The 22,384-nt window shown below is 43.2% G+C and overlaps 1 protein-coding gene across 2 annotated transcripts in view; it reads right to left on the bottom strand.

Moving 5' to 3' along the window:
- Positions 1–22,384, bottom strand: part of DPP6 (dipeptidyl peptidase like 6) — a 570,302-nt gene that overhangs the window by 485,648 nt on the left and 62,270 nt on the right. Inside the window, exon 1 of one of the 2 annotated variants that reach the window (XM_054634812.2) lies at positions 21,155–21,624. The exons of the other annotated variant lie outside the window; for it this stretch is intronic. Coding sequence (XP_054490787.1) covers positions 21,155–21,205 — 51 coding nt within the window. The 5' untranslated portion in view covers positions 21,206–21,624. Of the gene's footprint in view, positions 1–21,154; positions 21,625–22,384 lie in introns of those variants that run through there. 2 annotated transcript variants of the gene reach the window in all.

The raw sequence follows: 22,384 nt of genomic DNA, 5'->3' as shown, positions 1-22,384 counted from the left end.
ACAGTTCTTAAGTTATTTTTCATGTTTCAAAACATTATTTTAAATATACAAAAATGTTATTTTACATTTTTAAACTAATAAGAGGATTAGTAGTGGAGGATTTCTTTACAGTGGCAAAGTGTTGGAAGGACCCTAAAAATCATCTTATTCCAATCCCCCTGCCATGGGCAGGGACACCTTTCGCTAGACCAAGTTGCTCAGAGCTCCATTCAACCTGTCCTTGAGCACTCCCAGGGATGGGGCATCCACAGATTCTCTGGGAAACCAGTTCCAGGGCCTCACCACCCTCACAGTAAAGAATTTCTTTCCATATCCAATCTAAACCTGTGTTTTTCCAGTTTAAATCCATGACTCCTTTTCTCATCACCACATGCGTTTGTCAAAAGTCTCTCTCCAGATGTCACACAGCCCTGGCACTGGAAGGATCTCTAAGGCCTGCCCAGGGCCTTCCCTTCTCCAATTCAAACAATTCCAACTCTCCCAGCCTGTCTTCTCAGGAGTGGTGTTCCAGCCCTCTGAGCATCTGTGGCTTCCTCTGAACTCACTCCAGCAGCTGCACATCTCTCTTGTGCTGAAGATCTGATCAAACCACAGTACTCCAGGTGAGGCCTTACAAAATACAGATTGCTGGAAAGCACACCACTGTTTCCCAGGAAACTAAAAAAAATAGCTTTATAATGACTTTAATGAAAGACAAGCAACTTCAATTAAAAAAAATAAAAAAGAGTTTACAGCCTGCTTCTTCTGCCTGTAATAAAACTGCTATCTTTAAGCTACTTCCTTCAAACAAATCCTTATAGAGCCAGGACTCAAAATTGCAGAATGATTGTATCATCCAGAATGATATTAATTCTAAAGAAAAATTGGGAGTTCTGAATTATTGAGGAACAATGTCATTGAAGTTTTCATTGAACATCCATATCCTGAAGCCATATAAATGTCACAAAAAACCACAGCACTTTGGCTCTGATTCAGAGCAATTCTTAACCAGTCAATCAAAGTACCTCTGTATTTAAAGCTAAGCATGTGCACAGTATTTCCTGCTAAATCAGGCCTCAGATTCCCACTTTACTTTATGAATCCATGACTATCATGCTGCTAAGGTGAACTGAGGTCTTAAAGTCCACAGAAAATACTTATAGACCTCAACAGAACCTGCTCTGTCTATATGGAGGGAAAGCTACAACATACTAAGCTAGAAATTCACAGTCCATTTGCTGTTCCATGTCAATTCCCCAGGTGAACAGTTGGTGCCCTTGTTCACTGTAAGTTTAAACACTTTCAAAGTACATTATCAAACAGCAAATAAAGGTTTTCTTGATAAAGGCTAAAGAGCTGTTTATCCTAAGATTCTTGGAATGCTACGTGTAAATTTACTTTGTAGATGGACAAGTTACGCCACATTAAGAATATGCAAAGATGGCCCCTACAGAATTAAATGCTTTTAATTTAATTTAGCTTAATCCACTTCATGAGTAAAATAAACAAAATGAAATGAAGGCTACGTTAATTCTGAATGAGAGTTCTGTGTGGCTTGAATTGACAACTGGAAACATTTTAATTAATTCAGAGAATGATAGAATGTCTTGGGGTGGAAGACACCTTGAAGATTATCTCATTCCAACCTTCCTGCTATGTGCAGGGACACTTTACACTAGACCAGATTGCTCAGACATCCATGCAATCTTCCCTTCAACAGTTCCAGGGATGGAGAATCCACAACTTCTCAGATGAAATTTGCTGAAGATCCCCATATAGATGGTCTCTGACAGTGGCCAAACAGAAATAAGAAGAGGCAGGTGATCCTGTAGAGATGTTCCTTCTTCTTTACAACACAGTAATAAAGAACAAGGCAGAGAATAGTAGTATTGTGTTTTCATCCTGGCTCCTGCATGCTTAATCGTGGCCCCATTTTAAGAAGACACCATTCTTGTGGTACTTTCAGAGCAAGCCTCTGTACAGTTCTGTGCACACAGGATTCCACTACAAACAAATTAATCAGTGCCAAATGAATCACCATGTGCTGACTCTCAAGAAGAGGTCTGTGGGATAAAAACCAGGGAGTGGGGCAGGCACTGGACAGGCTCAACCTTCCTCACTGCCGGTGGCGGGCAGCGCTCAGGACCGAGGACAGTACCCCAGGACCAGGGACAGTACACAGCACCACGGACAGCACCTGGCATCATGGACAGTGCCCCAGCACCGAGGACAGCACCTGGCACCATGGACAGTGCCCCAGCACCGAGGACAGCACCTGGCACCATGGACAGTGCCCCAGCACCGAGGACAGCACCTGGCACCATGGACAGTGCCCCAGCACCGAGGACAGCACCTGGCACCATGGATAGTGCCCCAGCACCGAGGACAGCACTTATCACTGCAGACAGCACCCCAGGACCAAGGACAGAGCTCCAGCACTGCGGACAGTGCCCAGCACCGAGGACAGTGCCCAGCACCACGGACAGTACCCCAGCAGCACAGACAGCGCCCAGCACCATGGCCAGAGCCCAGCACCGCGGACAGCTCGCAGCACCATGGACAGCGCTCAGCACCCGGGACAGTCCCTAGCACTGCAAACCATGCCAAGCACCACAGAGAGTGCCCCAGCAGCACAGAGAGTGCCCCAGCACCACAGAGAGTGCCCCAGCACCACAGACAGTACCCGGTGCTGCAGACAGAGCCGAGCACCGAGTACAGGGCCCAGCACCATAGACAGCACTCAGCACCGCAGATACACTCAGTGCCCCAGTGCTGTGAGCGGCACCTGGCACTGCAGACAGCATCCTGGTACCACACACAGAGCTCAGCACCACGGACAGTACCCAGCACCACGGACAGTACCCGGCACCATGGGCAGTGCTCAGCTCCACGGGCAGTGCTCAGCTCCACGGACAGTGCCCCAGCACTGAGGACAGCACCCCAGCACCGAGGACAGTGCCCACACCATCCACTCCCTCCCACAGGATTTTAAGCCTTGCCAAAAGCCCGTCCAAAGAAATGCCTTTGAATTCAGATTCAGCGGGGAAGGTAGCACAGAACAGGTTGTTCTGAAAGCACAGTGTTCAGGCTGGGCTTTTCCAGGCCACTTGGAGGATTATTCTATTTCCAGAGAACCAGGCATTCAAATCTCATCAAGGCTTTTGGAAAACGTTCGACTAAGCAGCAACTGTTATCCTTTAAAAAGGATGCTCAGCCTTTAAAGCTCATCACTCAAAGCTCACTTAAGTAATGAGTTGATTCTGTGATTCCAAATATCCAAGGCCTGAAGGGAACCACAATTACACTACAGTCTTGGGTTTCATCTTTGTTTCTGTATGTAAAGGCTGAAGAGGAATTATTGTAATATTCATCAACCTGGATGTAGAAGCACCTTCTTGGTACATGCTACTGTCAGTTAGATATACTCAGGATTTGGTGGCTTTATACTTAATTTCTAAAGGCATTGTTTGTGCATGTATGGTGAATACAAATACTATGTTTCCACAAAAACAGGCAGGGAACTTGCTTTTGTACAGGAGCAGAGTGCTGAAATCTTGCTTTAAGTGCTGAGCTGGACTTAAAATGGACAATAAGAGCAGTTAAAGAGTGAAAAGAATCAGTATTTTTATAGGGTCTGTCATCCAAGGATCTCTACATGCTTTTTAAGTTACCCCTCAGCAAGCTGAACAATACTCCCATGTAACAGACAAATGTTAACTTGCTCACTTTACAAATGGCTGAACAAAGATACAATGAGGCCCATTAGAGAATATTTGCAGAAATAGAGATTTTTTTTTCCTGCCAACGTCGCTGTAAAGCCCTGCCACAAATATGTTACAAAGGAGCCATATACCTTACTCTTCAAAGCAGGATCAAACTGCATCAACAGCCAGCTGCAGACTGAACAAAGAGAGCACATCTACCCTCAGTGTTGGTCCAGAATACCCTCATCTCCAAAAGAGGTAGAATAGATACCCCCTCCATACTTGTCTGGCAAGCATGTAGTCAGCCTTGACATATATGAAAAGGAAAAAGGACATGGTATTGTCATCTCAGAGGTAGATAGAAAATTGAGATCCTGAAAGACACACTAAGATGAAAAAATAATAGAAACCCCCATATTGCCTGCTACTACTTTTACTGTCTCAAAAAATCAAGATACAACATTAATTTTGTCCAAGTTTGCAAGTCTATAACAGTAACGCCTGTAGCAGCTGTTTTGGCACAAGTCTTAATACTTCAACTTTAGGCAGGTTTGAAAAATCAATATACTGTGAGTTTCCACTAGAGACAGTAATTAAAAAAAAAAAAAAAACCAAAAAAAAAACCAAAAAAAACCAACAAACCAATACCCAAACCTTCAAATGAAGTGATTCTTTTATATAATCTGCCCAATGACTGTCTGAAGTTTAATTGCTCTAACTTTTAGCAATGAATAATAGCCACCAGTAAAACAATCTGATTAGAGAGCACAGATTTCATCTGTTATAATTAAAAATCTTGTTCAATGCCTTTCACTTCATTGGTAATTTGGTTGGAAAATTCAGAGTCATTTATGAAAGTGATAATCGGGGTCATTTATAGATCACACCAGCATACTCACAGCCCCCATGAGTCTCTGCTTTGCAGTGCTGAGGCAGAAACAAAAAAATCTAAAAGAAACAAAAACCTTCTCTGCAACAAAACCATCCTTTAGTCTATTTGGGTCAGTCCACTAATAGCCAGGAGTTCTTGTCATTCCAATAGAGAAGACTGCAGACAGCATGGCTAGAAATACAAGGTCCTTATGCACTGCAGCTTTGCAATGAAGTATCAGTTCTGATTTTTAAAAAAGCCCCATCACCTCAGTCTCAATAGCAGTTGGCATCCAAATTTCATGATAGAGTGTACAGAAATATGCACCTACACTGCCACCAGCTAATTCCAGTGCTTTGCTTTGGATTCAATATTTATCAATTGCATTTTGTAAAAATATGTACTGAAGTGCTCCTGGTCACATTGCTGAGTGGAAAACAAAACAAAAAACGGCAAAAAATAGGAACACCACAGTCATCCAAATTCTCTCCTGTTGAAGTTCAAAAGAATGTCTGCCTCTCCCAGCAAAATAAACCTATGACCTACATATACCATAGCACTGTAATGGTACAGAGAGATAAACCATGAGGAAGGCATGACTTTCATCCCACAGTACATTTGTGATCACAGAAAAGGCCTGAAGAAAGGAGAGTCTGGAAGCTAGATCTTCCATGCTGGGGAGAAAAACAAGGTTAGGACTACAGCTAAAAACTTTGTTACTGATGCTTTCATAGAGTTATGTTTTTCTTCTTTTTTCTTTTACTTCCTTCTGAGGAAGCTCACATAAACTTTGAAGGGTGTCCTTTATAAAAAGACAAAAAATCTCCAGGCCAGCTTTCATGCTCAAGTCATTTTTGGGTCAGTTGGTCCCATTCTTGTAGATTGCTGATAGCTGCCCTGGGACACTGGGATCTCTCACCACAAACACACACCACACCCCACCACCCCGGCAAATCTGCTATGGAATAAGGATTACCCTAAGAGATAGTATTTCTCTAGGAGCTGTTTGTCTAAAGCCAAACACACATCTCAGCAGATTTAACAAGGCAAACAAGGACAGAATAAACTGTATTTAGAAAGAGTGAACAGAGTGGGGACTGTGATCAAGGTCAAGTTTAAATGTAGTCAGGGCATGACAGCAGCTCTGGTAGATCTATCCAAGCAGGTCTGGGATGATATTAGATTAGTCATACGAACATGGTGCTCAGAGCAGCTGCCTGACCCAGATTCTCTGCCAGTGATTACTTGAAAAAAGGATAAAGAGTGCCTTTATGTACTGTGGTTTCACCTTGAGCATCATTTCCCTCTCTGTGCTCATCTTAAAATGCACAACTCTACATGACATGCATGGAGAACCAAGATCTAAATGGGTGGTACCAGCACCAGAATGATTACCCTGGATGGGATTTGGATCCATCCAGGCATGTTAGAAAGTTTTGTCCATTCGGAGGTCTTAGAATGCTCTGCTTGAAACCAATCATGGTGCACACCAAGGACTTTAGGGATGCCTGCAGTACTCACTCAGCAGTGCACTCTTGGTAATGAGTGACTTTGAAAGCAAGTTTTTAAAGGAATATTCATGACTGCAAAGGAGCTATCACATTCTTATTGTAAAAGCTGTAATGACTCTCTGGGGCCTCAACACAAAGAAAGCTACACACACCCATTACAGATCTCAAACAGCAGCTCTCTTTCTGATGAAGACAGAAACCAGGCACCTCTCAAAAACTTTCCATCCTGTAGGGAGTTCTAGTCTAAATTCTTCTCACTTTATCCCTACCAACAACCTGAAAGGAGTCAAATCAGGCTAGAAACACCATGTTGAATATTAAAGTGGTTGCAAATGCAGATTGTGGTCTTGCATAAGCAAAGGATGAATTAGGAACAGACTAATAGCCTATGTTTAAAAATGTTTTTTTCAGTCAGCTCAATTTACAATAAATTTTTAATGGTATTGGCAGGCTGTAGATGGATGGGAAAATTATGTGCTAAAAAGCAAAACTGAGGTGAGAAGAGGAAATTAAATCTCCATTTAGCAGAAAAATTATTTCAATATTTGTTTTCCTTCCAAAGCAAGATGAAAACAAGAAATTTCCCAATAAACAAAACCAGTTCCCATCAATCAAACTCTCATTTTATTAAAACTGAAATAATTAATTTTCCACATATTATTTATATAACATAAAAGCAAACAACCATCAAGGATTACATTTCAAAGTGGTTTTTTCAGATATCAGATTTCAACAGAGTACTCTAATTTATCTTTTTCTAAGCACCGCATTATCAAAACCATAATGTTCCTAAATGAGGTTAATGGCAAAAATACAGAAAAAAATATTTGATTTGGAAATTTTATACTAGACTCCACTATCTGCCAGAATTCTCTTATCAACTGAAATATCATCAATTTTTTTATTACTAATACATAGGATATTGTCTAATTCAGTAAAAAAAGTTAGCTTCTGTGCACTATCTGTGACAAATTCTGTTTTGGTTCATATTAAAACCCTGACAGCCCCAAGCATGGACATGAATAGAAGATATTATCCTCCATTTTCTTTGTAATTGGGTATAAACCTGTTCTACAAGTGTACCCTGACCAGTATTGTATGGCTTTACAGATTCCTGTCATCCCTTATTGAACACTGTATATTCACTAGATCAATGATATTTGAATCCTTTAATGTAATTCTAATTATAGATAACGATTTATATTTAGCACAATAAGACACAGTTTATGTACTAAACAAATACAGATGGATATTATGGGAGTTTAAATTCCACAGTCAAAACTTGGAAAGAAAGGGAATGGAAGGAATTATCAACCTTACTTAACAAATGGAAAGGAAGGTAAAGCCCAGTGAGAAGCTCTAGGCAGGATGTGGTTCCCACAGAAGGAGGTGGTAGAGCTGCCCTGCAGGGACACAGCTCTCCTGTGCATAGCAGCAGCATGACATTTGTCCAAGGTCACACAGGAAACCACTATCATATTCCCTCTAAATTCAAATTTGTTGTGTGCCAATCCAAGTGTATTCATTGCAGGATACTGCTTCTCCTCAGAGACCATGAGAAGTCCCAGAGCCTACATGAAGGAGATAAGCTGAGGATACCACAGTGGCCCCTCCTCAGCACAGAGCATTGCACCTGCTGGTGTTTAAACGCAAGGTTTCCATTAAATTTCATTTTTTATGACTGGTTTAAATGTAATAATCACTAGTTAAATATCTCACCCCCTCAACCCCATGCAAAGGCCCTACAGTTCAACAAATCACAGTTGTCTTGCACATCCTGGAGCCTCCAGTAGTCAGGATACTTTTAAAGCCATTAAACCCCATGCAGCTTTGTCAGGCAAACAAAGTGGGAACAGTGAAATGTTACCACACTCTGTAGTCACAATGGACATCAAGGTCAACATACACTGTGAGAAGAAAACTACATAGACTATGGGGCTCAAGTGACCCATTCACATAAAAGATTTACTGTTCAGATGAACATGCTGAATTTTGATCAGACACTTTACATTTCATTACCACAGGTTAGTCCTTACTCTTGTTTACAGTCAAATCTCTAGGTTTACTTTTCTCCCCATGGCAGGACACATTTGCATTAACAACTCCTTAAGTTGCTCCACATCAAAACAACTTGAGGAGCTGTTTTGATATGGAGCCTGTGGCACAGGCTTTTCAGTCAGATTGCATGACTTACACTTCCACTCCAGCACAGCACACACAGAACTCCATCAATATTCTTTTGCTTCTCACCCCAGTCTGTCTTTGCTGTAGTTAATTGTTAATGCCTTTCTTCTCTTCATGAACTTGTTTCTCTATGGAATCACCAATACCATTTTTGCCTCTCCTCACACCTTCAGCACACATTCCTACTGCTTGCAAACAGTGTGTAACAAACAATACCATTCTTTAGGACTTTCCCTGATAACAATTCTCTCTACCTCACACTCCCCTGTCCTCTCACGGATGCGTGCACTCCATTTCACTGATGCCACAGATTCTCAAATGGACTTTCTTGCTGATGGTGCTCCGTCTCACCTCGTATCATAAAGTGTTTCCCTGCATCTCCTCTTCACCTTGCTGGTTTTACTCTCATGATTTACAGCATTTATGACCAGCCTTTCCAAAATTAATGCCCTATTTACCCACAGAAATGATACGGCTTGGTTGGTCTCCCTTTAGAAGGACTCTGCCTAAGAATGGAGAAGTAGTAAACCTGAAATGGAAGTCAATTAATAAAGAATTAAAGGATAGCATTATAATTAATGTTACTCCATACAGATTTCTGCAAAATAGGTCCTGTCAAAAAATCCAATTTCATTTCTTGATGAAATTACAGATTTGATTGATAAAGGTAATGATGTAGGCATGACAGACTCAGACATTAGGAAACGCACTTGGCTTCATTATTTGAACACATTCCATCACTGGATTTTCACAGCCCCCAGCTGCCTGCTCTCATGTTTTCCAGTCACATCTTTCAGTGGCATGAGTGCCATCACATGGCTGGGGAGATCAGGAGATGTGACCTTCCCCCATTCCCATATATTGTATGTGACCCACCACAAAGCACAGGTCCTTCTTGTTAGCATTTAGCAAATGACTGACATCTATTTCTGAGCATGTGTGAAATTAGTGTAACAAGCTCCAGTGCAATACCATATGGAAGAAAGTGGTATTTATTAGCAAAATTTGAATATGCTGGTTTTATCCACTCACTCATTCTCTGTCTCTCTCAGAGTTCATCCATCACACTGTCAAGTGCACTGAGATGTGTGTTCAGGTAGTCTGGCTGAGATGATTTGCACATGTCATGGCAGACAAGGGTTATCAACTATTAAGTTCTCATCACAACACTCAGTTTTTTCTTGATTGGTAATGACAAGTTAGGGTTTTGGCATATCTTTTATCATTTTTATGAGTCAGCAGTTGAGAACAGCTGATCCTTTCCTTCCAAATCTTGCCTATTTAGGCATTCCTAAGTCTTAGTGAGGTTGCAGGTCAGTAACTGATTTTGTTTATATGGAGGTTGTCTGAAAAATAAACATTTGTTTGGCAGGTGTAGCATTTGTAGGCATAACAGGGAAAGAACTGTAATCACACACACAATGTGCTAGTACCTTGTGGCCTTTTAGTGTCCTTAGAAAGTGAGGTCTTGTGCTGGAGAGATGTCTGTACTGTGACTTTTTTGGGCTTGACAGTACAGCACATTGCTCAGCTTTATTGCTGGGAACAATATTCTCTATTATCAGCATATGTCATTCTTCTCACACTTATTTCACGGTTTTTTCCAGTGTTTACAGAGACATATTTGCATCTGTATTTCATTCAATGTTAGTATTTCTGCTACAAGTCTCCACATGTTTACTTACGTAGGAGGAAAACCTGCTTACTATGAGAATCTCCAAAAGGAGAAAGCACAAGATACAGAATCCAGCAGAATGGATGTGCCGTTCTGACACATTTACAAGGCACAAGAGAAATAAATGAATTCACTTTTCAAATAGAAAATGTGTTTACTGGGCTTACCTTGTGTGATCCTATGGACTCTCCTAGCCTCAAGCAGATTTTCTCCAGCATACACCAATAAAAAAGATGTTGTGCTACAGATACTTTAGGTAGCTTGGAACTAGACTTTGTATCCTCCAACCCTATGAGCTGCAAGTTCTTGAGTATTGCTTCAACTGCAGCACTCCTTGGCATAGGGGCTCTGCCCACAAGTGGAGACTGCATGTGTCCTGACTACAAATTTAACTTGCTCTTTATTTCACTCCAGGAACCAGGATTTGAGCATCTGTGTTTCCCAAGTGGCAATTCATCCTCCAAGAAATGCTGCTAGGTCCCTGCAAAAGGCACAGTTCACAAAGACAGCCCATTCCAGAGCCTTCCCCACAGAGATGGTGCACACTTAGGACACATCTCATCTCCTTCCTCCTCTGATCTAGACTTGTCTCAGGTTGCCTTGTAGCCTCAACCCCTGAAAGAAAAAAACACACATTCACAGAACAAAATAACCTTTCAGGACTGAATCCTGCTCTTCAAGCAGAAGAAAACCCATGGAATTTATTTCAATTCCAGTAACAACAAAGCCATTTGGGAACAAGGAGGTTCCTGCCAAGTTATGTGCAATGTGGATGCATCAGTCACCTCCAGAGAGTGCCTGAGTGGTCACAAGGTGGTTCAAGGCAATTCCTCATTCAGCTGGGGCTCTCTTCCTCCCACAGTACCCAAAAATGAGTAAGCAGGCAATGAATGTTAGCAGCCATCAATAACTATCCGTTTAGTATGGATTCAAAGATTGAAAGCTTCCCCTTACACAAATGCAAAATGCCCAAAGCCTCCCAGTCTTTCCATTGTTCTGCCTTTCTGCAGTCACATCTATTCATAATGTGTTCTCTTCACCACAGCAGGAAGCAGAGAGCTCAGGAGTGCACTACAGCCATTTGTCACCCTTCTGCAGGTTAGTCCACTTTGTCTCCATGTTTTTGGTGATGGCACTGTTAATACGCAATGTTTCACTAGCATATAACTCTTAAAAACCATAAGGGATTAAGCTAAAACCAACCAAACAATGAAGCTGAATGTGAAAATTAAATACTAGGGAACTCTCTAGAAACCAGAAATTCAAACACAATAGAACAGTAAGAATGGTGAGAATAGGAGAAACTTTAGAGGAAACCAAGGCAGCCTCTCTCTGAAAATACTGAAAAGCTAAATTTTGTGCCACTGAGTTGAGGTGAAATGATCATACTCCTCCACATCTATTTAATATCTCCCTGAAAGCAGGTGCTTTTTTTCCTCATTGCAATCCATCAGAAGACCAGAATAGATAATGTGATGTTCAGTGCTACATTTTTATACTTTGGCAAGTTGCTTCTAGGCATTCTATGGGGTCAGAATGCCCCCACATTTGGTAAATAATAACTCCCTTATTCCTACAATAACCCCTTATTTTTCCAAAGATGGATTTCTCTGCCTCCATCTCATCTTACTTACTTTATTGAATAGATGAATAGATCACCTTTGACTTCACATAATTTTGCCTTTTCTTGAGAGACTGTTGAGTATCAAGCTCTCTTTTTTCCTCCAGTACTGAATTAGAATTCTTTTGATTCTATTTTTTTTTTATTGTAGACACATGCACGACAGATTCTAATATCACAAAGAAACCTTTAAGGACTTTATATTTTATGAAAAATATCTGCAATTTATACATACAGCCAGCTTCAAATCTTAAACACTCCATATCACATCCAGGTGAGGCTTAAGGACAAACACATGCATAATTCATGAAAGCATACCCATTATTGGTAGCTCTGTAGAATAAATAGTCCTTGGTAGACACTGTGCATTTGAAGGATGCGCCATATTCATGCTAGCAATATAAAGCCAAATTTGTATTTATGGTGTACTTGCAATCCATTCAATTCTGTTTCCATTTGAGCACGCTGGTGAAATAGAGTGCAATATTCTCTTTCAGTTACCAGCACAAGATGCACAACTCAAAGCAGAGCTCCCAATAGCCAGAGAGCACAGAAGAGCTGATGACTGCACGGAGTCCACCAGGGATCTTGTTATGCCAATCTAATTAACCTGGAAAATGCTCAGCTAGCACCACGCTCTGGGCTTGCACACAGATGGAAAATGGGCTGTTCAACTATTGTGTGTGCAAGGCAGGCTTCTCATAACTCCCAAGTCACCAGAAACATTTAAGCATATGCTTACCATTAATGTTAAACAGGTGCTTAAGTACGTTCTGAACAGGGAACATAACAAGGAGCACGCCTCTGGAGGACGCGAGTTTTCCTTTAATTGCTGTTGCATATGATTTATTTGCTACCCTTAGATATTTACAACGGTCTCCTTTCCCTACCAACACTGCAATTCTGTTAAAATTTGAGTAGAAAAATAGTGAGAAATACTCTCTTTATAAATAAAAAATGCAAAAAACCCAAAAAACAAATCAAGGCATATCTATGAAACCCAAGATACTAGAACAGAGAGGAGAAAACTTTAATTTTAAACTTTCTAGAACCTTTTAAAGATTTTGATTCCTAATGGCCAAATCCAACCAAAATGGACCATCCTTAATGATGTTTTTAACTTATTACAAATGTAGATGTACATGGTTAATGCAAATGAAATAAAATGCACAGAGAATAACTCAAAATCAACATAGAATATATAACATAAACTTCTCTTCCCTGAGAAAAACTCTAAATAGTGAGATCAGGAAAGGCTCAGTCATACTGATATGAACTACAATTAATTTCTGATACACACAGCATTTTATACATCCTTCATGTAGACCACAGATCCAGTTTTTAACAGAGTCAATAAACTCAGAGCTCATGAATAGTCATACTCCTGCATTACAATCACTTGCTTTACAGACTAGATCTTCCTAAGTGGTACTTTCAGCCCCCTCACAGCCAGATGAGAAGGCATTATTATGAGCATATTTTTTATATCCTTATAATTAGGCACTAGAAAAAAGCAATACAAGCTTATTTCTAGGTTACTTTGGTTATATCATAGGCTGCAGAAGGACTACTCAGTACTTACAGAAAACATGCCAAGCTATATTTTCAATTTTTCTCCATGTTTTTAATAACATCGGTCCCAAATGATAAACAAATAAAAATGTTTCATTTTCACCATGTTTTCTAGTTTAACACCATCACTGAAAACAAACATAAGCAGAAGTGCAGGCACACAGCATGCTCTGGGGAGCAGCTGATGGAGCAGCTCATGGGGCCCTTCATGGGGGACAACTTACAAAATGAGATGAAGTAAAATGCACAGAGTGCCTGTCTTGAGCACCTCACCCTGCTTTTCTTCTGCTTGCTTTCTTACCATGCAGTTCACCCATTTTATTTTTTTCTTCTCGACTGCAGTATATTTCACTGTTGTTACCTTTAAAAAATTACTGAAAATCTCTGGTGACGCAGGACATGGCTGGGTTATGTGTTGAGACTCAGATCTGAAAGCACCTGAGCCTCAGACAAAAGTCTTACTCATTTCAGCAGGAGTAGTAAACCCATTAAGTTTGGCAAAAGTTTTGCTTGAGTAAGTGCTGAATAATGACTACAGAATGAGGCTATGCAATATGTGACTGGAATTCATGCCAAGTCTGCCTACACATGCCTGAGTTGACAAAATCTCCTGGCCAGTATTCCCTGTGATTTGAGAGGGATTTTCCCCAGCATTGACCAGCCTGTTTGCCATCCAGTGCTTGACTGGGCTTGCAATGTTCACCACTGCAGCTCATCCCACTGTCTTGAATTGTTTCTTTTCTCACACTTGCTTTGACTGGAGTTCTTTTCTGCTGACTTGCTTTGCATCTCAGTATAACCCCTTAAATCATCATTCCATAGTAATTGGGGATGAGATGGTGGGAATATTTCATAGAAATAGAGACACACTGTGAAAAAGGCCTTCTCACAAACAAAATCCTGAACCAGTTGCTGGAGATGCAGAGACTTTGCAGCTCTTCCACTGTGCCTTGCAAGTGTGCAACTTGGGAACCACCAATTTACAACTGAGGGTTGGACTCAGATCCAGTTACACAGAAAATAATTATCACTCTGATCAAGATATGACAGGAAATTCCACTGCTTCTGCTCCCACTCTTCACCTCTGTAGTGATGAAGAGGATATTGCTGGGCATACTGAAGCCACAGGGAAAATGTTGTGCTCAGAAATCACACACTCCTTCCCAGAGCACAGCATAAGTGTTACAACACAGGTGCTCCAGGAATTCCCAAGACCTCACCAATATCTCCACAGATGCACAAAGCCAGTTTTTGCAAAAGCAGAGTTTAGGTTTAATCTTGATAACCTGCTCCAAGGGCAAGAGGACACTGCAAAAGCAAACTTTGCATGCTACAATGCAAGGTCTGTCTGTACAGTCTCCTTAAGAGGATAGAAAATCTATGCAATCTACAGGTGAATGCATGCTACAGCTGGGTCCCAGTTCTCTGTGTATTGTAAGCATTCAGGCTCTAATAGATTTATTTTTAAAATTGCATTCTCAACTGCAGCCTTTTCAAAAGGACTGAGTACTATGGGAACTTGCTAAATGCAATGCTCCATTGGGAAGGAATGCCAAGCTTACTAAGTGACAGCATTATGCATTAGTGGATTACATGAGATTTAGAGTACATAAAACAATTTAATAAATGGGCTTTGCTTGTTAATCTCACGTGAGTCACTGTGTAGTACAATACTGTACAGACGGCACACATACAAACACAGACCTAGAAGAATAAATCCTCATATTGCACTTGTGATGGCATTAAACCATTTGGATTATATCATTTTAAAGCCAAAGGTGAATTATAATGTTCTAGGACAGCTCAGTTTACACAAACTACGGACCAAGAGATTTCTGCTGCAGGATGGCATCTTGTTGTGATGGAGCTCCTCTCCTGCTGCAGCTGGGCTGTGCTGCTGGGAGACTGGATCTGCTTCTGCACAAGCTTGCAGAAGAGAAAAGCTCCAATTGTGGAGCGCATCTATCTTCACATGCTACTGCAGATGTAGTTGACAAACCCTGGGCAGACATGCAGAGTAGTTTTTGTCTGATTTAACAGAGGAGGCTGGAAAGGGCTCTTACTTTCACTGAGGATGCTCTGGAATATCTATGACTATGTTTAAGCAACAGACAGACTCATCACTTAGATATCTGCAGGGTAGATGTTTATGTTTCAGCTTGTACCCCATAACTCCTTGAGTCAATGGAGAGAAGTTGGCATTTCAGAGGGCAGGTACTCTGGCCCATTTCACAATCTACATGAAGATGGGATGAATCATGGCCCAGACTCTACTGACTAATTTGTAGAGAGAGCCCAGGCTGACTAACTTAGATATAAATGTCTATACTGTAGAAGCCAGTGTTTAGTCAGAGGAATCCTATGCCCATCTTTTTCTAATGAAGAATTACCACATTCCCATGGAGATTGTTCCAGCAGTTCATCACCTTCACTGTAAAAACCAGGCACTTCATCTTCCAGTTTGGAATGCTCTTAACTCCAACTTCCAGCTTTGAATCTTGTTTTGTCTTTGTCAGCTGCATTAAACACCCTGTTAGCACTAAGAGTTGTGTACAAACCAGAGGTGTTCTTGGGATATGATGCTCTATAGCCTTCCCCTTTACATAATCAGTGAGGCCAATACAGAGAGTGCAAAGCTCTGCCAAGAAATGAGACCTCTGAGATATGCAAGAGTGACACTTGAAACGTGCTGTGTAGTATCTGCTGGCAGTTGAAAGACTCATTCCACAGTGCAGAAAGGGAAGCTCTCCTCATCAAATAAAGCCTCAGGCCATCAACATCTACAAAACTTACATTTTAGGTATTTATCTTAACAAGCAAATGCAGACTTCATTAATGAATAAATGTAACCTCTGAAATACGAATGCTGCCTTCCCAGCTGCACAGACAGCTCTGTGACTCTGTTGCTGCTCAGGGCTCTACAGCCACCTACTCAGCTGTCATTCACTAAAATCACAACAGTCCCTTCAACTTCTCCTCCTTTACTATTTGGGAAAACAGTGAAAGGATTCATAAAGAGAGGGAGGAGATAGACTATCCTGTGAAAAGTCAGACAACTCAGAGGAGGAAGGGAGAAATTACCACAAAGTGCACCTTCTTCCTTGCATAAGAGGAACCAGAGAAGCTGCTGAGGAACACTGAAGAAAAAGATGCAGGGGTGAGGAGCACCATCAGATTCAAGATTTTGAACCCTTATGACAGTGAAAATTAGTTGGACCACATGCCCTCCTTCAATCTCATGGTGCTAAATAAGGAGCCAGCAATGTGTAGTGCTTCCCACAGCTCCCAAAGTTATTCTGAGACAGTCTGGCACCTTGTAATTCTCATAGGTCCAGCAACTTTAGTGGATCCCTTATAATTCCAGGCTTTGAACTTCTCTATCCCCTAAATAAGGATATATCTAAAAGGACACTACATTATATGGACAATGTTAGGACCCTACAAATCTTGTGGAGCTCTCTGCTATCCCACCTTTAATATAAAAGGACTCCTGATTTCCACCAACTAGCAGCCTGATATTAGAACAGTTTCAGCATATCTTACAGCTTCCCCACAATGCAGCAATTCCAGCACCTGCTATGGATTGTACACCTGATGCACATAACAAAGGGGAATACTTGTTTCCCCAGAAACGATACCAGAATGTCACAGTCCTCAAAACATAACTTGCCTTCACTAAGCAGCTGCAGCCCCAAAGATTTTTTTTTTTTGCTGCAATTCTTGCTGTAGTATCAGCAATTGAATTCCTGCCTGGCTTTAAACTTCAGCTGAACTCATGATAGCTCAGCTGGGAGCTGCTACCACAGCTCCCTTGCCTTCAGCTCAGGAGCTCCCTGTGTTTCAGCTGAGGTAGCAGACAACTAAGGAATAGTACACAAAATCTGGATTGCATCTGGCTCCTAAGTCAAGCTGAATATAAGACATAGGGAAGGCCAAAGTAGCAGGGAGCTGCACTGGATCACAAACTCCACCACTTCAGTGTGAGAGTTTCAAAACAAATTAATCTTTTCCCAGCTTTTGTAGCCCTTGTTAGGAAAACTGTGTTTTTGGCTGAGAAGAATTTCACCCTGTTTCAGTGCCATGTGATTGAACACTGCAAGAAACACACCTGTAGGTAAATTATGGCAAATAAGGGAAATCACAGTGGAACACCAAGGTCTTATTTATTTCAGTAAGAATTTATTGCTCCTGAGAGGCAGCAGAGTCGTGTTTCTCAAGGAAGAGCAGGAGCACTCCTGGGATGACAGAGTAGCTTAGTCTTCATGTCAATTGTACCCTTGTGGTCTCTGAGGCCTCAGAGGTGCTAGCAGACTTCTGAGGAGATAACAGTTGCCACTGGGCTTATTTTAGTTGGGTTTTTTATATGTGCATCAAAACTGCAGCTATCAGACTTGGAATTTAAATGGTCAAACTGAAAATCTAAATCTCTAGACTCTCCTTCAACTCCTCTCATTGAACCCACACTGTCTTTTTTGCACTATTCATAGATTTTTTCATCAGAGTCAAGCAGAAACATGACACATCCACCATGGGTCCTCTTGGCAGTTTCCAAACAATTGAGCAACTCAGGTTGGACTGAAATTCAGAACATGAGTTTCCCAGCAATATCCTTCTAACACACATAGATAGAGCAAGGTGCTCACTGCTTCCACAGACCACTAAGTGTGCCAAAGTAACAGCCTGCTCACACACACCACATTAATTTGCCTTCAAAACCCCTCTGTACCCCTCCAAGCCCATTTTTCTCTCACCTAATTGTCTACAACCAAAGGTGGTAGCTCCTTTTTACCCTTGTTGCAATTGTACCTCTAACAAATTGGGATTTTCATGGGTGCATGTAAGAGAAGAATCTGGCACTACAGACAAGGCCCTCTTCCAAACAGCTCTTTTGGATACATTTCTTTGCAAATCAATCAAATAAAACCAAACAAAAAGCCTGTGTACATGATAGATCAGACCCTGGGGAGGCACAGGGAAGTGTAGAATAAAACATGTAGCTGGCATTTTTGTCCTTCACCTGACAACTGGACATGTAAGGAAGAAATCTGGAATATTTTAATGAAATAATTTATATAGCCATACCTAAAGTTAGGATAAAATGCAAGTGCATTAAATTTACTTCCAAAAGTGATAAACATTTATCTCCATACCATATTGTTGCACATTAACTTCAAATACACTGTGGAAAACTCAAGGGTATGTCAGTTCTTACTAGGAGAAACCACTGTGTATTAATCACTCCCTACAGCTTTTATGTAGAATTAAGAGAAATCCCATTGTAAGAGTTTGAGCTATTTCTGTAAGTTGCATTCCCCTGGCTCAAATGATGAATGGGAAGTACAGCAGTAAAATAAAAATAGGCACCTTTCCAGGTAAATGCTGTTGTTTGAAAAAAAAAAAAACAAAAAACCAAACAAAGCCCTGGTAAAATACTGCCACAGGGATAAAAACATATATCTCAGTGTCACAAGAATGGCTTTGTTTTTTGCTGGTCTAATTAGGTAATAAAGAAATCACAGGTGTAGTGACTCCATGAGCTATTACCACACTATTACCACACTTAAAAAGGGTCCACTGCATGGCCAGGGACCAGTGTGTCAGTATTATCACCTGCTGTCACATCCTTTTAGGAATGAAATAGCTCAATTTAACAAAGATTTTTAAAGAGAAGAGAAATATATACGTCGTTAGAAGCTTGTCAGGATTCTAAGCAACAGCAAAACTGCCAGAAAACAAACAAACAAACAAAAAGTCATGGTGGGCTTTGAATTTTCAATGACTCTTTGAATTCTGCTGAGGCACTTACTGCAGGGCACACTGTAGTGCACCTTCTGGGATTCCACACACCCTAACCCTGTATCCTCCATCACTGCCTATATGTGAGGGAGGACATCCACAGCATAGGATTTGACATGTGTAGTTCAGGAATTCTCATTTTAATTGTAAAAAAAGTGATATAAAAGAAAAAATACTGGTTTTTTTAAACAACAGCTTAAGGAAAAGGAGAAAGTACTTGGCTTAACTTGTTGGAACTTCCATCCAAAGCATACCTCAGTTTTCAGAATGAGGTCTGCTAAATACTATCTTGCAGGAATATAAAATCTATTCAAGTATTTTAGAGCTCAAATATTCACCTAAACTTAATTCTCGCTTAAATAAACAACAGATCCATCTGCAACCACAGACTAACTCAGAAACCAGCTGTGTGTTTGGTTGTGGTGGCCCATAAAAACAGACATTATCTAAATAAACCACCTGTCTCCCCCACCAAAATCAAATGTAACAGTTTGTCTGTTTTTAAATTTGATGCCCAGTGTCTCAAAAATGAGCTCTCCAAAGAAAAACCCTTGCATTCAAATCCAGGGAGGCTGCCCCAAGTGACAGAAGTAACTGTGACTTAGCAGCCTGAGGGGCCAGATCCTGCTCCTGTCTGAGTCAGAAGCAAAAGCTGTTGTCTGTGGCTGAAGGCTGGAGTTGTGGGCAGCCCCTGCTACCCAGCCCTGAGTGCAGATCCATCTCCCAGCCTTTGCTCATCCTGCAGAGCTGTGGATGTGTGGATCCATTTTGCCATGCTCGGAAGCACCAGGCAGAAATCCCAGCAGAAGCTCCAGCCCTGTGCTGAGTGGCAGTGGGGGAATCCCTGCCTGCTCCTCGTTCTCTGACTTCAGGGACCAGCAAGGAAAATGTGCAAGAGGTTTTTATTGATTCTGTGATTTTACACGTTCTGTGTATGTGAATTAGGCTCACCCTGTACTTGAATCAAACAATGTCATCTCAGCTGGTTAATTATTTTTTCTTACTGATAGAGAACATCCTAACCAAAGGCTATAATGACCACGAGGATGAGTAGCTTAAGCAGATAAAAATCTAAATTTTTCCAAGTTCCAGCACTAGATATTCCCCAGGCTTTTAAAAAGCACAATAAAAGGAACACACTGCAATCACACAGGCTGTGCAATTCTCTTGGAAAAAAAATGTTTGTAGAAGTTCCTGTTCAGTTCCCTTACTTGAATTCACAGGTCACATAGCATTGCACCTTCCTCTTAAACACTACTGCTGGAAAAAGCAATATTACTGGAGTTGAAAAAGGAGGCACTTCCTTAAAAAGCCAGCAAAGCATTTTACTACAGAACTTGATTAAAGGATGGTGAATACTTTGGCTGCTTCTTGAACACATCAGCAGAAGGCATGAGAGAAACAGATACCACCTTTGTATTAAATATTAGCATTTCCCCTCACAGGGGAGGCAAAACACAGGCAGGAGTGCTCTGCCTGAGCAGAGAGGGGACAGGAGACCAACAGGTCCCCTTTACGAGCTTCAGGTTATTTGAAAGGAGTTGGTTTGAAGGCGAAGCTCGCTGAAGCCTCTCCCAGCTTGCGGTGCTCCCCCGCCCCACCGCAGCGAGCTCCTCCCGGCTGCGGAGCCGCCGCATGCGGGGCCCCGCGCACCCCCGGCCCCGCCGCCCCCAGCGGGTCAAGCCAGCAGGCAAAACACACCAATAGATTTCCATCAGCACAAGATGGCAACCAGCACTTCTTCCGGCACAGCAGCTGGATGCTTTTCTTTTTTTCCTTAAGGGAGGAGGGGGATTATTGAAAAAGCATCCTGAGTAGGATTTTTTTTTTTGCTTTTTTTTTTTTTTTTTATGGCATGAAGGCAAATGTTTCCAGTAGTAATACCGGGGGAAAAGGCGATGCAGCCCGCACAGCCCCCAGCTCACGCACACACACCGTGGTCATCAACTTGGCGAAGTTGGCCGTGCCGGGGCGCGGAGCCCCAGCGAGCCCCGCTGCGCCCCACTCCCCCGGCAAAGGGGGACACCCCAGCAGCCCCAAATCCCCCGCGACCCCTTCAGCGGGGGCACAGACACCACGCGGGGCAGGGACAGCGAGCGAAGCCCCCTCTCCTGTGTGCCCGGGCAGCCCAGCCCCAGCAGCGGGGGCTCCGCACCGACCGCGGCTCCGACAGCGCCGAGCCGAGCGCGGAGCCCCGACACTCACTCACAGTCACTGGCGGCGCCAGCAGCAGCCACTTACCAGCATGTTTCCTTGCATTTTAGCCGTTTGAAACATTGCCTTTTCCTTCATTGTTGCCGTGTGTGTGCGTGCGTGTGCTGTTCCCCGAGAGTTACTTAATCCAGCGGCTGGATCACTTTGGTGAAGAACTGGCGTGCACTTGCGATGGCTCTTTTTGGTGTGGAGTGGAGGGGACTACGAGCAGCGGAGGGGGGAGGGTGCCTGCTTGCTATATTTTCCTTCCCCACCCTTTTCAATATATATTTTTCCTTTTGACCGAAAGGCGAGGAAAAAAAAAAAAAGGCAATAAAAATGAAGCACCCCTGTCAGAGAAGAGGCGAGGCGGGGAGCAGCGGGGGCACCCAGCTCTGTCACCACCCGGATCCAGGCTTTGCCCTGCGGGAGCCGGCGGGGCGGGGTGGGCAGGAGGGAGCCGCACACACGCCCCCCGCCCCGGCCATGCCCGGCCGCCGCCCCGGGCCCGGGCGGTCCCGCCGAGCCGAGCCCACCCCGCAGAGCAGTTGCAGAAAAAGGGAGGGTTTGGAGGCAATAAATAAAAAAAGAGGGGAGCTGGAGTAGGCGGAGGGGCGGTCGCCCCCTCCGCTGGCCGTGCCCGGCTCGCCGCTCTCCCGGGGGGGGTTACACACGCTTTTTACAACAGGAACCGGGGAGGGTGTGGGAAGAGGAGCCGCCTCTCCGGCGTTAACTGTTCACCGGCTGAGCCGCCGCGGCCCCGGCCAGGCCACGGCTGGTGCAGGGAGGGTGGGGAATCGCACGGCGCTGCCGCGGGGAGCGGGGGATGCTCGGCGCGTTTCCATGGCTGCGCCCCGGCCCGCCCGCATCCCGGCCCCGCAGCCCCCGGACCCTCGGCTGCCAGCCCGCAGGACACAGCGCGGGGCGCTCTCGGGGCATGGGGAGCTGCCAGGCACTTGTCCCAACGCCAGGCTTTGGGATCCGAGGCGAACCCTCCGCACGCCGCAGGAGCGGGCAGGGGGATGCCGGAGCTCGGTTCCCTCACGGGAAAATGCAAAGCCAAGGGCATTGCCCGCGCCGGGCTGCAGATGGACCCGGCCGTGGCCTCTGTGCCTTTCCAGAGGTGCCCACACTTGTGAGAGGTTTCCCTTGGCTGTCACTGCAGTCCTGCTGCCCCACAGGTGGCTGGAGCAGCTGCTGGAAGACTCTGATCCTGCTGTGATCCTGCTGTGATCCTGCTGTGATCCTGCTGCCCTTGTGAGAACGTGGTCCCTGATC

This window comes from Agelaius phoeniceus, chromosome 1 (assembly GCF_051311805.1).
Source record: "Agelaius phoeniceus isolate bAgePho1 chromosome 1, bAgePho1.hap1, whole genome shotgun sequence".
In the NCBI taxonomy this organism is placed as follows: Eukaryota; Metazoa; Chordata; class Aves; order Passeriformes; family Icteridae; genus Agelaius; species Agelaius phoeniceus.
This window is presented reverse-complemented; position numbering and strand designations above follow the sequence as displayed.